Source organism: Pristiophorus japonicus, chromosome 6, assembly GCF_044704955.1.
Source record: "Pristiophorus japonicus isolate sPriJap1 chromosome 6, sPriJap1.hap1, whole genome shotgun sequence".
NCBI lineage: Eukaryota > Metazoa > Chordata > Chondrichthyes > Pristiophoridae > Pristiophorus > Pristiophorus japonicus.
In genome coordinates, this window is record NC_091982.1 from 225314637 (window position 1) to 225332415 (window position 17779).

The 17779-nt window shown below is 41.4% G+C and overlaps 1 protein-coding gene across 2 annotated transcripts in view; it reads right to left on the minus strand.

Annotated features, from left to right (window-relative positions):
* atr (ATR serine/threonine kinase) overlaps positions 1–17779 on the minus strand; it is a 92092-nt gene that overhangs the window by 44775 nt on the left and 29538 nt on the right. For both annotated transcript variants that reach the window (XM_070883656.1, XM_070883657.1), the window contains 6 exons: positions 14544–14714; positions 13416–13610; positions 12656–12841; positions 10441–10533; positions 10213–10343; positions 5745–5888 (listed from right to left, as the gene is read on the minus strand). In XM_070883656.1, coding sequence (XP_070739757.1) covers positions 5745–5888; positions 10213–10343; positions 10441–10533; positions 12656–12841; positions 13416–13610; positions 14544–14714 — 920 coding nt within the window. The remainder of the gene's footprint in view (positions 1–5744; positions 5889–10212; positions 10344–10440; positions 10534–12655; positions 12842–13415; positions 13611–14543; positions 14715–17779) is intronic.

Consider the following 17779-nt stretch of genomic DNA (forward strand, 5'->3'; position numbering starts at 1 on the left):
ATCCACAAAGTACTTAACTTAATGCACATCTCTAATTCGTGCTGTGCGCAATGGACAGTACATACATAAAGTGAGTATTCAATTTAATCCAAGTAAGTTACCGATCACCTGAGGAGTGTGAATAAACTGTGTAGCCTATACTTTATTCATTATGTTCTAATGAGACTTCTTTTTGAGGTGCAGAAACAAAACTCTCAAAAGCTTTTCCAATATATCTACTCGTGAATCCATTTCAAGGAAGAATGCCACAGACATGATGGGCCGAATGGCCTCCTTCTGTGCCGTAAATTTCTATGATTCTATGAATGAAGGTCACAACTGAGGTTACACAGAGGGGTAGATAGAGCTGAAAGCTCAAGACACTTTATGCAAAGAAGGCAAAGAGCACGTGTGGCCCCTCAAGGTGATCAGGAGAATGCAGCCGACAGGCCAAGATTGCGCATTGTGTGAGGGATTAAATAAAGCAGCAACCAGAGATTAGAATGTACAAGCGAGTAGCTCCCCAATCAGACTTCCCAGTGTGAAATAGATCCATATAGACCAGGCGTTCATCGGTTTAACCCCGGCCAAGCTGATTTCAACTTAGATGCCAATAGGAGTATTACAATGATGTGTGTTTGGGATGTGACAACAAACTTAATCATACATGTACCTAAGTAGCTGAGACAACTCACTGAAATTATTGTAAATAAGCAAAATAACAGTTTCAGACAAGAGGGGACATTTGGTCCATCTAATCTTCCTATCCATAGTATTCTCTTGGTGCATTTCTAATAACTCTGAATCCCAATAACCTGTCTGGTTCCTTCTCGAAACCCATTAAGGTTTCTTGTTCCACCACCTCTGCCAGTAATCTGTTCCACATTCTTGCCACCCTTTTAGTTAAAAAAAACCTCCTACATTTCCTACTTTCTTTTGTTTTCCTTAATTTGTAAATATGACCTCTGCGCTTAAATTGTGTGTACGACAGAAAAGCTTACTTAGATCCAATTTGAAAGATTTGTTCAAATTGGATCCAAGTAGGATTTCGGTCACGTACAGCATTTCTATCATATCCTCCCAGTCTTCTCTTTATAAGAGACGAAAGTCCCAGTCATCCATCTTTCCTTATGTCATTCCCTTAAGTTCTGCCATCAACTGTGTATCCCCTCCAATAACTGAATATCCCTTTTAAAATAAGGAGACCAAAACTGTGTGCAGTACTCCAGATGTGGTCTCATCAGGGCCAAACAATTTTTAAATTACCTCACTTGCTATGTAGCCCGACATTTCTTTTGCTTTTTTAACAACCTGGGAACACAGTGCTGATGATTTTAGGGACCTGACCACTAAAACCCCAAGATCTCTCTCCTGCCTCAATGACATTCCCATTCAGCACATAATCCAAATCAACTTCCCTCTGCCAAATCTCAACCTTACATTTCCCTGCATTAAACTCATCATCTGTCACTGCTCCCTTCATCTTCAAATTTGGACAAAATTCCTTCCCCTAAATCATTTATAAAAATTAATAACACGACCCTAACATTAAACCTTGTGCCACTGCACTAGTAACTGACTGCCAACCAGATATCTGGCCATGCACTACTACTCATTATTGTCTGCTAACCGATCATTTTCTAATCCAATGTAATATATTCCCATCTATTGCATGAGCTTGGAGCTTATGTAGTAGCTTTTCATATGGGGCAGTGTGAAATGCCTTCCTAAAACCGACTGTCTCGCCCCTGTCTGTCATCTCAAAGAATTCTGATGAATTAGTCAAGCTTGACCTTCCATTCCTCCACCCAAGCTGACACTTCCTGTTTAACCCGTGCATTTTAGGATGCTCTCTTATATAACCATTGCTTTGTCATCCCTGCTGTTCCTGAAACCCTTATTTATGCTTTTATTACCTCCAGATTCAACTTTTCCAATTCCCTCCTCACAAGCTTCCCGAGTTCCTACCCTAAGTAAACTCCAACTCATCCAGTACTTTGCCTGTACATCCTAAACAATGCAACATCCTGCTCACCGATCACGGTCCTTGCCAATCACCATTGGCTTCCCTTCCATCAGTGCACCAATTTCAAAATAATCAACAACATACAACCATCCCCCCACAGCCTCAGTCCACCCTACCTCAGCAAACTCGATCAACCCGATGTCCCTCTCACACCCTCCACTCTACCAACTCTGGTTAACTGTGTCCCCATCCCTTACTCTGCTCTACCGTCGACGGCAGCGCCTTCACAAATCTGGGCCCCTTACTCTGAAACTGTCGATAAATGCTATTTATTGCTACTTATTATGGGCCCAATTTTGGCCATGAGTTGCATCAATTTTTTTTGGAGTAAGTTGTTTTTTCTGACGTAAGTTTAAAAAAAACACATTTTCCCCAATAAACTTGCTCCAGAGTAACTCAGTTAGGTACGATTTTTTTTGTTCAGTTTTTTTTCCCCAAAGGGGGGGTGTTCCCAGACACTTACTCCAGTTTTGGCCATTTATGCCACTTTGGCCAGCTAACACTTACACCAAATCGACTTAGGTCAGCGTATGTGGCCAGCTCTGAAAAACCTTGCGGGCAGTGAAGAAATCGGCGCAGGTAAGTAAGTAAGGACCTGCACCCAAGCACCAAGCAGCAAAGATTCCAAATAAAAGTTAAAATAACTAAATAAAAATAAAGAACTCAGGTAAACAATTAAATATTTGAAGTAAATCCTACCTTGGGCCAGGGAAGGCAGCGGGCTGGCCTGTATGGGAGGCCATTCGGCGTGGGATAGGGGCGGCCAGCAAAGGCGCATCGGGAGGCTGGGGTGGGGGGGGGGGGGGGGTGGCGAAGGGACAGGAAAGGCAGTGCTCGACGGCATCAGGGGGGCGGGGAAGAGGAAAGGCAGGGCTCCACGGCATCTCGGATAGGGTTCTGGCAGCCTGGGCTGCACTCAGATGCCAACAACCATTCGGCCACGGCTAGGGGCGGGCAAACATCGGTCCTGCTGACAGCTTGCAGGACACGCTGGAAGGGCGAGGAGCACGCGCGCAGACTCCACTGTGCATGTGGACAGCTGCCAGCAGTGTTTTCAACGCAGGGCTGTAGCTCCACCCCCCCACTCCACCATGGACGCCGCGCCAGGGTCCGGGATACTCGACAGAGGGGCCAGGTTACTAAGAAAGTTTTTTGCCGCCCTTTTCAGCGCACAAAGTCGGCGCATAAAGCTTCAGTGCGCCAAAAAAACGGATTGGCCAAAATTGGGCCCTATATACTTTAAAGCCTGTCTCTTCAACTGTGCCTTCAACATCTCCGTTATCTACATTTCTGTGCTCGGATCTCTGGAGCGGGACTTGAACCCACAACCCTCTGAGTCAAAAGGTTGTGGGTTCAAGTCCCACTCGAGACTTGAGCACAAAAATCTAGGCTGACACTCCAGGACAGTACTGAGGGTGTACTGCACTGTCAGAGGTGCCGTCTTTCAGATGAGATGTTAAATAGGCATTTGGCTATTTAAGGTCACTCTGGACCAGTGGTCCATTAAACGAGTGCACTTTTCAAGTATTTGAGTGTCCACTTTGTATTTCCAACTAGTGCTAGGGCACAGCAAAGGGCATTGGCAGGGGGAGTTGAGTTTGAAGCACTGAAGTTCACTCGATCAGCTCCACTGGGCAGGCCACATAGTCCGCATGCCAGACACGAGACTCCCAAAGCAAGTGCTCTACTCGGAGCTCCTTCATGGCAAACGAGCCAAAGGTGGGCAGCAGAAATGATACTAGGACACCCTCAAAGCCTCCCTCAAAGTGCAACATCCCCACTGACACTTGGGAGTCCCTGGCCCAAGACCACTCTAAGTGGAGGAAGTGCATCCGAGATGGCACTGAGCACCTCGAGTCTCAACGTCGAGGGCATGTAGAAATCAAGCGCAGACAGTGGAAAGAGTGTGCGATGAACCAGTCCCACCCACCCCTTCCCTCAACGACTGTCTGTCGCACCTGTGACAGAGTCTGTGGCTCTTGTATTGGACTGTTTAGCCACCAAAGAACTCACTTCAGGAGTGGAAGCAAGACTTCCTCATTCCGAGGGACTGCCTATGATGATGATGATGAGTTGGGGCAGGACCAGCTTAGCATCAGGCAGATTATAAGCCTTAATATATGCTCAAGGGTTTTGGGAACATGGTTTTACAGATTGGTATTATGACTTTCCAAGATTCTAATTGGGGGTCCATCCTACAGGTAAACTGTAATTACCCTATCGTTTTGGTTTCGGAGATTTAGCCCAAGTCTGCTCGGGCACCAATCTTTCATAGCCAACGATAAATCATTTTTACCAGCAGGGCCAACGTGGAGGCACGACTCACTAAGGACGGCAAGAACACGAAAAGACGCCCTCAGCGACAGTAACTAACGAGAGAATCATAGTTACTCCTCTCAGGTAGATGTAAAAGATCCCACGGCACTATTTCAAAGAAGAGTAGGGGATTTATCCTTCGTGTCCTGGCCACTATTTATCCCTTAATCGACATCACTAAAACAGATGATCTGGTCATAATCACCTTGCTGTTTGTGGGAGCTTGCTGTACGCAAATTGGCTGCCGCGTTTCCTACATTACGACAGTGACTATACTTCAAAAGTACTTTGTTGGCTGTAAAGCGCTTTGAGACGTCCGGTGATCATTAAAGGTGCTATATAAATGCAAGTATTTCTTTCTTTCTCAAGGGTAATTCGGGATGGGTGATAAATGCAGGCCTATATAAAGGTAAGTCTTCCTTTTTTTTCCTACTAAACTGTGAAGTACCTAAGGATGTTTTGCTACATTGAAATAACTATAAATTTTAATTGTTTTTGTTGTCATTATTTGCAGTACAACTATATAAAGCTATCAAAGAAAGTATGTTTACATCAATGTATAGATTCCTTTTCCAGGTCGCACCGATCCAACACCGTAGTGCGCCAGTGCAGCCTTCGGCCGCCTGAGCAAAAGAGTGTTTGAAGACCAGGCCCTCAAATCTGCCACCAAGTTCATGGTCTACAGGGCCGTAGTAATACCCACCCTCCTGTATGGCTCAGAGACATGGACCATGTACAGCAGCCACCTCAAGTCGCTGGAGAAATACCACCAACGATGTCTCCGCAAGATCCTACAAATCCCCTGGGAGGATAGACGCACCAACATTAGCGTGCTCGACCAGGCCAACATCCCCAGCATTGAAGCACTGATCACACTTGATCAGCTCTGCTGGGCAGGCCACATAGTTTGCATGACAGTCACGAGACTCCCAAAGCAAGCACTCTACTCGGAACTCTTTCACGGCAAACGAGCCAAAGGTGGGCAGAGGAACCATTACAGGGACACCCTCAAAGCCTCCCTGATAAAGTGCGACATCCCCACTGACACCTGGGAGTCCCTGGCCAAAGACCGCCCTAAGTGGAGGAAGTGCATCCAGGAGGGCGCTGAGCACCTCGAGTCTCATCGCCGAGAGCATGCAGAATTCAAGCACAGGCAGCGGAAGGAGCATGCGGCAAACCAGGCTCCCCACCCACCCTTTCCTTCAACGACTATCTGTCCTACCTGTGACAGAGACTGTGGTTCTCGTATTGGACTGTACAGCTACCTAAGAACTCATGCTAAGAGTGGAAGCAATTATTCCTCGATTCCCGAGGGACTGCCTCTGATGATGATGAGATTCCTTTTACAATAATAATGAGCGTAATGCTACCTAAATTATGAAAAAAAACTGAAATTAAGCAAATGATTTCAGAATTAATTTACCTGTTCTTCACTATAAGGTAGTGAAATATTCCAGCAGTCTCCTTTGGCTGGATGGTCATTAGAGGCAGCAAAGCCACAATCACTTGACTGAGAAGGGCCCCCAGATAACTGGGCTCGAGGCAGCGCACAAAGCAATCCCAGGCCCTGAAAACAAGAGACAATTAGCAGAATGCTATGAAATACAGAAACCTTTTAAAACAATATTACAGAGAAAATAAACCAGGAAAACCAATGAGAAAAGTTAATGTAACTAGTATAACTCTGGACAAAAAATTACCCATCAAGAAATAAAACTTAGTAGGATACTGTTAGGATACTTGGATAGTGCAAAGGTGTTGTTTCAAGATTCAGTTCTGTACGATTGCCTCAGAGTCCCCGTGCTGGGAAAACAATTACAGTTGACAGAACATACAAAAATAGAAATAAATGTGCAAGCTGGTTTGTGATTTTTTTTTCTGGCCTTGTATCTTCTTCAATGACTGAGGAAGCTCCACATAAACCAGCTGCCTCGGGCTTCAATAGCACTGTTATACAGTCGAGTATCGTTTATGTGCTTCTGTGGGACAGTGATCACTTTACAGTTGAAAAGAGAATATGCTAATATAGAGTTAGAAATTGATCAGCCTCCCGCCATGTTTCTCGGCGGTATTTTCTTGTTTTGGGCGGGCTTTCATTCGTTGGGAATTTCATCAGGGCCTTACGCCAGCAGTTTCGAAATACCGCTGGGGAGCGGATCGCCGGTGTGCAACACTGGAAAACCGCTCTTGCCAGAGTTTGGTGGGAGCGGTGATCCGTACCACTTCAAACAAAACCGCCCAGTCGGAGCAGCCTTTCGATTGGACGGTAGGTGTGAAACCCTGCAAAAAAAGGTAAGTGAACGATTTTTTAAATTCTTTTGCAGTGATTCAGTTAAAAAGGCTTCTTTGAATGTTTTCCGATGTTTTATTTTTTGAAAAAATATTTTTTGTGTTTTCCCCCCCTCCCTGGGCCGACTCTAGCCTCAGACTTAATTTTACCAGGATCACGTTTATCGCCGAGAATCCTCGGGGAACGCCCATTTTACCCGCCGGGTGCTTTTTCCCCTATTTTTTGATCAATTTTGCGGTGGCGATAATGGCAGAATCGGAGCGGGTTTTTGGGCCGTAAATTGACGGTGGCAGCCTTTGATCAATTTCTAGCCCAAAGTAACTTCACATTGTGCTATAAATGGAGTGAAAAATACTGGAGGAGAGAATGCAGTGATAATGCATGAAGCTACATTTCTTTTCTTTTTTCAGCTTGCTCCTCTAAATATCTGATTCCCCTGTCAACATTTGCACCGTTTGTTTATGGGAAATTACCAGGTTATGTTACACATGGAATTTCACAAAATTGTCCTTGGCTGGTTTAACTATTGGCACATCCACTGAACGAACGCCTCCTTCACTTGTCACTGACAGCTCCCTATTACCATGAAGCTTATAAGGCAACCAGTGCTTGCTATAAATGGCTGCATTGTTCACAGCTGTTCATGGAGATAGCACACCTTCTCTATCAGCATAGGTTCCAAGATGAAAGATCTCATTGCACAATACCATTGCGGGATAGCTCTGTCTAATTAAGCAAATTTAGACCTCTTTGGTCATCTTGCTACGTGCTGGTCTCGTATCACTGTCTGCTTCCTTGTTTAATTTCCACAACTGCTTCTTCATTGTTTTAATGTCACAGATAGTACTGACGCTCAAGTTAAACTCATGGGCAAGATCTGCACCCGACTCTGTTTTACATCTGCTTTATTAAATTTGATTTTGTTTCAAAAGAAAGAAATTCTATTTTAAACAAAAAGTCTTCTTGAACTTGCCAGAATACACGTCAATGTCAGAAATAAAGAACTGTGCTGCACAAGATGATAGTATGGCCTAGAAATTCATCTCGGCGGTGGCACAAGACCGGCGGTAAGGGATCGGTTACCTGTTATACGCCGCGCCTGCCACTGACTTCAATGGAACTGAACATCAGGCGCTGCGTGTAACGGGCGGCCAATCCGATACTGCCCGTTTTGCCCCACTGTCCGAGACGATTTTCTAGACCATTCTGCCAATGTTACACACAGGCAGCGCATCAGAAGGCGCATACTTTCAGTATAATTAAACTTGCAGTAAATCAACATGCAGGTAAGCAATATTCCACTGCATTGCCTATGGGGGCAGCATTGCCTGGTTTATTTTATGACATTTTTGGTGGTAGCATTGCAGTAATGGATTAAAATTCATCTGAGGGTGGGCAAGCCACAGACATGTAAAAATTTCCCTTTCTGTTTAATATATGACAGAAACATGTTTTTTTTAATAGAAGCTGAAGGAAATAGTGACATGCAGAGTTTTGCTGTCAGTAGCAAGCAGTGAGACATCATCTATTTGCTAATTTTTGATGAAATTCCAACATGAGTGTTAAGTGGGCAAAACATTACTTTACACTCTGGTCAAATTTTTCTTTAAAACTGGCAGACAGGAATTTGACCACCGTGACAAAATATTGCAAGCTTCTCCAAAGCAGTCGATGGCTGTGGAAAATGTGTACTTTTCACCCTATTGTTACTGTGTAAATAGAATGATAAATAATTTGTGCTCAGAATGAGTTAATGAAGGAGAGGTTTATGTACCAAATACAAGTTGTTTGTAACCTAATACAGGTAAACTAGTATAACTAGGTTATAGAAAGCTCTTTAAACAACCCCAAACTTCTCTTCAACAATCTTAAACTATTAGGAAAACAATTATTTGATGTTTTTAATTAATTTTTAGAAAATTACATTTTATATCTGCTATTATAAAATGTTCTCCTAACAAACAAATAATAAGAACATAAGAATTAGGAACAGGAGTAGGCCATCTAGCCCCTCGAGCCTGCTCCGCCATTCAATAAGATCATGGCTGATCGGGTCGTGGACTCAGCTCCACTTACCCGCCCTCTCCCCGTAACCCTTAATTCCCTTATTGCTTAAAAATCTATCTATCTTTGACTTGAAAACATTCAATGAGCCAGCCTCAACTGCTTCCTTGGGCAGAGAATTCCACAGATTCACAACCCTCTGGGAGAAGTAATTCTTTCTCAACTCGGTTTTAAATTGGCTCCTCCGTATTTTGAGGCTGTGCCCCCTAGTTCTACTCTCCCCCACCAATGGAAACAACCTTTCTGCCTCTATCTTGTCTATCCTTTTCATGATTTTAAATGTTTCTATAAGATCACCCCTCATCCTTCTGAACTCCAAGGAGTAAAGATCCAGTCTACTCAATCTATCATCATAAGGTAACCCCCTCATTTCTCGAATCAGCCTAGTGAATCGTCTCTGTACCCCTTCCAAAGCTAGTATATCCTTCCTTAAGTAAGGTGACCAAAACTGCACGCAGTACTCCAGGTGCGGCCTTACCAATACCTTATACAGTTGCAGCAGGACCTCCCTGCTTTTGTACTCCATCCCTTTCGTAATGAAGGCCAACATTCCATTTGCCTTCCTGATTACCTGCTGCACCTACAAACTAACCTTTTGGGATTCATGCACAAGGACCCCCAGGTCCCTCTGCACCACAGCATGTTGTAATTTCTCCCCATTCAAATAATATTCCCTTTTACTGTTTTTTTCCCCCAAGGTGGATGACCTCACACTTTCCAACATTGTATTCCATCTGCCAAACCTTAGCCCATTCGCTTAACCTATCCAAATCTCCTTGCAGCCTCTCTGAGTCCTCTACACAACCCGCTTTCCCACTAATCTTTGTGTCATCTGCAAATTTTGTTGCAGTACACTCTGTCCCCTCTTCTAGGTCATCTATGTATATTGTAAACAGTTGTGGTCCCAGCACCGATTCCTGTGGCACACCACTAACCACTGATTTCCAATCGGAAAAGGACCCATTTATCCCGACTCTCTGCTTTCTGTTCGCCAGCCAATTCTCTATCCATGCTAATACATTTCCTCTGATTCCGCGTACCTTTATCTTCTGCAGTAACCTTTTGTGTGGCACCTTATCGAATGCCTTTTGGAAATCTAAACACACCACATCCATCGGTACACCTCTATCCACCAAGCTCGTTATATCCTCAAAGAATTCCAGTAAGTTAGTTAAACATGATTTCCCTTTCATGAATCCATGCTGCGTCTGCTTGATTGCACTATTCCTATCCAGATGTCCCGCTATTTCTTCCTTAATGATAGTTTCAAGCAATAAAATGTGAAAAAAATCATACACAAAAGCTTAACAAGAAAACTCCATTCAATTGACTCATATTGCATTTAACAACACAAAAATGGAGGTAAAGTAAAAACATTTCTAATCACAACCCTTTTTTAAAATATAATTGATTTAGACAAAGGCACCCAAAAAGCTAATTTGCCGAAGTTTACAACCTGCAATATTTCTATTTAGCAGTGACATTAAGGAAGATCTTTTCCATATATTCAAAGTGCAAGCTGCATTTCAAAACATACCTGCAGCACAATTCAGGAAATTCATCCCTGTATCGCAGGCCTGTCCTCAGAGTGGTCATCATCTTCACCCGGACTGAACTAATGTGTTTTGGTCCCATCAATTTCATCAACGACATTAAACTATTCATGGCCTGTAAATAAAAAAATGGCATTAATAATTGATTTCAAACAAATTCCTCAAAAAAGGTTATCCAAATTCCATAGGACACCAGTAAAGAATTTACTTACCATCTTTTTATCATTCATTCCAACACTGGAACTCAGTAAATGCATATTAAAAAAGGCCAGAATCCCCAACAATTTAGGCTGCAAGTAGTCTGCCTGGAAAAAAAGAATTTAGAAAAACTTAAAGAACAGATTCTGAATATTTCAACTTCAGATGAAATATGTGTTGAATATGGTAAGATTTGTTACTTTATATTGCTTTGTTAAATTTCAAATACTGGCAACTGAACAATCAACACTAAAAGTACTTTATAAGAGCAGCTCACTGGCACAATGGGCTAGAGTACATGACACACAATACTTGGGATTATATTCTCAGACTTGCTCCTTAGGCTGCTGCCAATTAATGCTAAGTAGGTAAGGATAGATGGGAAGTGAGGCTCTCCTCTGAAAGAGGGGAAAGGAAAGCAGTACTTTCCATTTATAAAGCAGCATTTGATAGTGTTGGGAGCTCATTGCTGTCTGCCTTGGCTAGAGACGGCCACATGGTATTAAAACCATTCTTAGACAAATTTACACAAGCTAACCCAGAGTCAGAGAATGCTGCAGCATGAAAATGGGCCGTTTGACCATCAAGTGTACACTGGTGTTTTTCTCTGAGTCTGATCCCACTTTCCTGCTCATCCCCAATGCATTTTAATATTCCTCTTTTTCAAATAATGATCTAATTCCCTTTTTATTAAACACTGCTTCAACACAGTTTGTGGCAGAAAATTACAAATTCTAACCACCTGCTGTGTTAAGAATTTTTTCTAATCTCCCTTTTAATTCTTTTTGTAACTTTCTTAAATTTCCCCTTATCCTTGGTAATATCTGTGCAACATTGCAATTGGTTTTATAGCCTTCCTCTATTTCCTTTCCATTGTTCAGCAGTCTTTAATACACCACCAATAGTGTAACTTACCCCTTGTAATTCCTCAGCTCAATCTAAAGGAATTCTATGTGAATCACTTCTCTATTTAAATCCATACCGTTCACAACCTCAGCAACCTGTCCAACCCTGGTCTGAGCTTCTGATTCTATATCCTCTCCATCACAAAAATCACATACGTCCAGCTCCGCCCTACTTCAGCCCAAACCCTCATTAATGCCTTGGTCATTTCCAGACTCGACTATTCCAATGCTCTCCGGGCCAGTCTCCCATCGTCTGTCAACTTCAACTCATCCAAAATTCTGCTGCCTGTATTCTAGCTTGCACCAAGTCCCACTCATCCATCATCCCTGCCCTCACTAACATATATTGGCTCCCGGTTCCCCAAAGCCTCAAATCTAAATTTCTTTGCACTTAACTACTTTCATGGCTTTGCCTCTCCCAATCTCTACATCATCCTCAAACTCCACAACCTCCCTGCAACCTTTGAATCTGACTTCTAGTACATCCCCTCATTCCTCGGCCCCAGCATTGGCAGCCCTGGCTTCACTTGCCTCGGCCCCAATCTCTGGAATAGTCTCCCTAAACCCCTCCACCTCCCTCTACTCTTTTAAATCCCTCTTTTAAACCCACCTCTTTGACCAAGCTTTATAAATGCAACTTGATGTTGCACTCTAGTGCTATGATATTGTCTCTAATTAATACCATCAGTCCCCTTCCTTTCCTTCATTCCTTATCCCTCAATTACATTTAATTCCCAATCCTGACCTGGTCGTAATCATGTTTCAGTTACTACCATTATGTCATGATTCTCTAGTTTAATCAATGACTGTCATTTCCAAATTTTGTTTCTGTGCATTTAGTTTGAATTTTCATGGTTTGGCAAATCTTCCTTTCCAAATCAGGTTTTCCTCCTTTTTCAATATCTTCTGCTGTTTAACCTCCTTACTTATTATACACCGAGAGTTTATATTCCTTCTTCATCTCAGCTCACTGCTACCTCAGTCATCATTTCAACGCCCCAGGAATCTGGACCCTTTACTCCTTTAGAACACATCTACCTCCCTAATGTAGCAGTTGTTCTTTTAGCTAGCACGTGGCACTGGTAGTAATCCTCAGATCCTTTGAGGTCCTGCTTCATAATCTACCTAACCCCTAGAATTCTAGGCTCCACCCGAATCCTACCATAACCGCTGGATGATTTCCATCCTTTTCATAAAGCTTCTGAACCAGCTCCATTAGGTTCCTTACACCGGCACCTGGGAGACAACACACCTTTTGCCACTCATGTTTTATGGTACAAAACCAGCATTTCTGCAACAGTGGTCTAAAATAACTTTTCCTTACCATTAACTCTGCTGAAGTAATGTCTCTGGGTGCTTGGTATTGATCATTTCTCGAAGCAGAACCAGCCAGTATGGCCAGTCCGTTGAAAATCTGCTGATAATGCTCTCCTATACGCAGCAGTAGTTCATTATGTAACCCCTGAAAATCCTGTCTGAGAAGGCTGCCCAGTTCAAGTTCTGTTTCATTCTAAGCACAGAACACAACAGTAAGAAGCAGAGAAACAAAAATCCGATCTCAAACAATACATAATAGGCAGCTTGTATATCCTGTCACTGGAATAAAACCTTTTTTTGGTGGGATGGAAAGGGGTCCTTCACGCCGATGATTAATAGCAAAGCAGACTTTAAAAAGAGAAATTAAAGAACAGGAAAATCAAATTGAAGGGGGATTGCCAAAAGTTCAAAGGAGATATTGTTCCATTTATTGATGAACTAGAAATTGCTCGCAATTGTACTTCACCAGTCTCCAGGGGAAATGGTGGGTGATCTGGATCAGTTCCTGACTTCCAACAGTATAGACAGACCTCCCAACTGCACTGCACTAGATAGGTCAATGGAGCATTGAAGCCTGGAAGTTTGCCTGCAGGCAAACACGGGTTAGCTGGGATCTACCCTGATGGATCAAGAGACTAGTAGGGTATAAAGTTGACTATTCATTTCTCGTCTGAATTTTTTTTTTGTTACCCTTTGAAGAAATGATTATTAGCTAGCAATACCATAATCAAAGCCCTTGTTACTTAATACAAACATATTTGTTTTACCTGTAGATAATGGAGACCACGCTCAAGTTCATCCTTTGAGCAGGAGCAAACCAGATGGGAAAAGATGTATTTAAAGTTGTTGATCAGGATCTCTCGGCGATTGACATTCAGCTGCTTTGCTATGGTGCGGATCAGTAATGAAGAAGTTGCACTAGCCTTTGCAGCCAGATATGGCAAGAGAGATTGCAAGGTACGCTGGAAAACAAAATGTACTTTACATCTTACAGCAATATAGATTGAAAAATGTCCTTTTGTCAGTATGAGTGCTAACTTAAGGGAGAACTATGGTGTCTGGGGACAAGCATAAGGAATTGAAGTTTGGTATAATATCATCTCTCAATTCATTATTAAAATAGCCCTAATGTCCCTGGAATGTCCATACATCTCTGTATTCAACCATTTCAGAGAAATAGATGAACTAAAGTGGGGCAAGGCAAACTTCCATCCACACACTCGGTCTGAATTGGGTCAAAATTCTGCATTTGCAAACAACTCCTAAATGCTTCAATTTAGGTCATCCTTTACAAAATGTTTTTACACTGGATATCACAGTTCATGACTTCCTCATCAATTCAGAACCTGTAACTCATATCGAACTGGTCTGTTCCGCGTTAGCAAATCTGCACAACTGGCCTCAGAATCCCAGTCTTTGTGAGGGTGGGGGGTGGGAATCTACCAGGGTTCCCATTCACGACCACTATCCGATGACCACTGATGTAAAGTGTGAATGGGTGGATGTCAAGTGATAGCTTCCATGATCAGATAGCCTGGCTACTCTCAATGTACAGACTCACACATGAAGAGGAGTGTGGAACCATACGAAGATGCCATCTTCAGGAGGGAGCAAATATTGCAGTTTATACATCAACAACAAAGAAAATCAAGCACTTATCAAAACTTCAAATTCCACCATTCATTGTGTCAAATCTCCACATAAACGCAACTCTGAAAGAGGCAGGTGAAACATTATCATTCTAGTCTCAAATTCTTAACAGATGGATTAAATTGCTGATCCTTAATATTTTCTTGTTTAAATACTGTACAATGAAATCTTACTATATCAAATGCTCTTTCAGTTTGTCCCATTACAGAACTACCAATTAAAGAAACAGAACAGTATTTACATACAGTGAGGAAGCGATTCAAATCTGGAAAATCAAACACATGAGCTGCTTCAGATAAGATGTCAAGTGTAAGCTGCCGCTGATGATCTGCTTCTCGCTGACAGAGTTCTTTACTCTGACCCTCAATACTACTACTGGCTGCCAACTGTCTTGTATGTAATGACTCCACCAGGAACTGCAACATAAACAGCGATACAGAATTAGTGATAGCAGCTTAAACCACAAATAAGATTGCAAAATATAACACAGCCTGGCTCGCAAAAAAACCATGACAGTATTTAAACTACACAAATCTGATACACTGGCCACTCTGGTGTAAAAAAAAAATCACACCCAGCATGTGCTTGGTTATATCAGTACATGACTTATCGCCTGCAGGCTTGCAGGTCTTAAAAACGTGTACATCATGTGGCTTCCATAACCAAACTTTACAGTATTTCCTAAAATTTAAAATTAACATAATTCCTGCATTTTACCTAGTGTCAGTCTGCCAGGAATGTAATGGCGCAAATTCACTACCCAAATTATATCCATTTATTAAAAGATTTGTGACTGCAAGAAGTAGAATTGTACGAATAAATGACTGCAGAAAACTGAAAGAAAAAAAGAACGTGCATTTATATAGTGCCTTTCATATTGTCAGGATGTCCCAATAGCCAATGAATTACTCTTGAGGTATAGTCACCATGGCCCAGTCAGATCAAAACCAACAATTCAATTATAAAAAATTGTTTTTTGCACCAACCTTGCAACACCTTTTAGTTATCCTTCCTTCACTACCCCCAGCCAATTTGGTGCATTTTTAAAACTAGAACTTTTCTTTCTCCTCGCCTATGCGAATACTAAATTGTAAATATTAATATATTTATATTCACAATATAGTTACATATTTAAATCAAATTACAACTTTCAAATATTTAGATGTTTGCAATTCTATATGTAATTATTTATACAAGTCAAAACATGAATAATCAAATATATTCACAATATATTTATATATAACTTTTTGGAATTTAAAATTATATAGTTAGACATGCGCAACAAACGTGAAGCATTTTTGTCTATAATTTTTTTTTAAATAAATTCTTTCTTGCTGGTCACAGCACTCGAGAGTTAAACTTGGGTACTGCTGTTTTTGCAAGATACAAGGGATACATATGTGTATGCATTAGTATGTGCATGTAGTTTGCTGTTGAACAGTAGGAGGTTAATATGATAATGGCTGTTGAGTGCAGACATTACTGTTATTCTGCTCAGTCATATCCCTAATAACTGGCTCGACAAAATGTTGGTATCCTGCAATCACACATCATTCAAAGTAGTTGGGACAAACACCCCAAGTGATTTATGCCATCATTGTCAATGAGCATTTATATTCGGAGGATCCTTGGAAAGTTTCGGTTTTGATTGGCAGTTCCGAGTTCAGGATTTAATGTTCTTTGGTGCAGATTTTTTCAGAGGAATTCAGGGTATATCTTGGCTGGATTACAATCAGAGTGTCAGTCAGTTCGAGGTCATCAGAAGTTTGAAACTAATCAGAGGCTTCATGCTAGCATTTCAAAATGTAAGAAGTGAGCTACCATGTTCCAATTTTTTAATGTTGCATGTTAATGCAAGAAAAGGATCTTTATTGTTTTGACATTTCAATTAAAAAGTAAAAAGTTTATTAATACTTAAAATATATTGTTTGTACGGAGTACTGTTCATTTAGCTACTTATTAGTAAATACATTTGTTTGTTGGTGTATAACCTGAACCACAATTTGAGAGAGTATATTCTTGTGTTTTCTGAAATCGAGATCATCGCGTGGTGGCACGTGATATATTCCAGTAAGCCAGTCCACAGTGGCAAATGTTCCAAGTTTGACACCTGGGTCTCACCACATTTACCTAAATATTGGGAAGTCATACTGTAGTTATTAGGGTATACAAGATCTGCTTACAGAGGTGCCTGTTGATGCTGAATATACCTAGCATTAAAACCCTAAAACATAATTGAATAACTACATATATTTATATGATTACATCGATTTCTAATTTTTAGATATTACATGTAATTATTTAAATGTACTGCCTGTTATAATTTCTCATGTTAGAGGCCACACACTATTGGAAGGATTCTGAGGCTTTTGAGAGTACAACAAAATTCACAAGGATGCTGCCTGGTATGAAGAACACAAATACGAAGAAACACTTGACAATTTGGATCTTTTTTAGAACACAGATTGCAGGCGCTATGACAGAAGTGTTTAAAATTATGAAAGGATAGGATAGTGTCGATAGAATCAGACCGTTTCCAGCAGGTGAGGGGGCCATAAATACAAGATTAAATGGAAGAGATTTCGAGCAGAGGAGAGAAGATACGTATTTACAAAGAGAAGCTGTGGAATTCATTTCCAGGATTAGTGGTTGAAGCAGAAACTATGTCAACATTCAAGATTAGATTGGGTGGTGGATGAAGGGAAAAGGGATATGGAAACAGAGTGGGCAAATGTGATTGCAGCTATTTTCTTGTGTGGAGGGTAAAAGCCATGTTGTACTGTGGTGTAACTTTGATGTATTTCTATGTTCATCTATTCTATAACAAATGCCAGAAGCAGAGGAAACACACACATAATTATGCAACTGTGAGTCAGATACATTTATTTATGTAATTACAGTACTTTACGTGCAGTATTTATTTATGTAACGACCATACATACAAGACGCACGTTTATTTAGCTACCTGTGGTAAGCAAGAAGCACACTATATATGACAATTACAATTATATATTACAATTAGTATGCAACGCCATGGGAAATCTACTCTTATTTTCAGTAATTTCTGAAAAATCTTTTTTCTCAGCAGTTACTCAATGACCTGTTCCCGCAAATCAGCGCAATGCTGTCATTCGTATCTTTTAAAACTATTTTCTGCTGCTTTTTTTCGTTATACAAAATCCAATGTCTGCTATTTGGATGCAAAGAAACATAGAAATTAGGTGCAGGAGCAGGCCATTCGAGCCTGCACCGCCATTCAATAAGATCATGGCTGATCATTCAATCTCGGTACCCCTTTCCTGCTTTCTCTCCATACCCCTTGATCCCTTTGGCCGCAAGGGCCATATCTAACTCCCTCTTGAATATATCTAACAAACTGGCATCAACAACTTTGTGCAGTAGAGAATTCCACAGGTTAACAACTCTGAGTGAAGAAGTTTCTCTTCATCTCGGTCCTAAATGGCTTACCCCTTATTCTTAG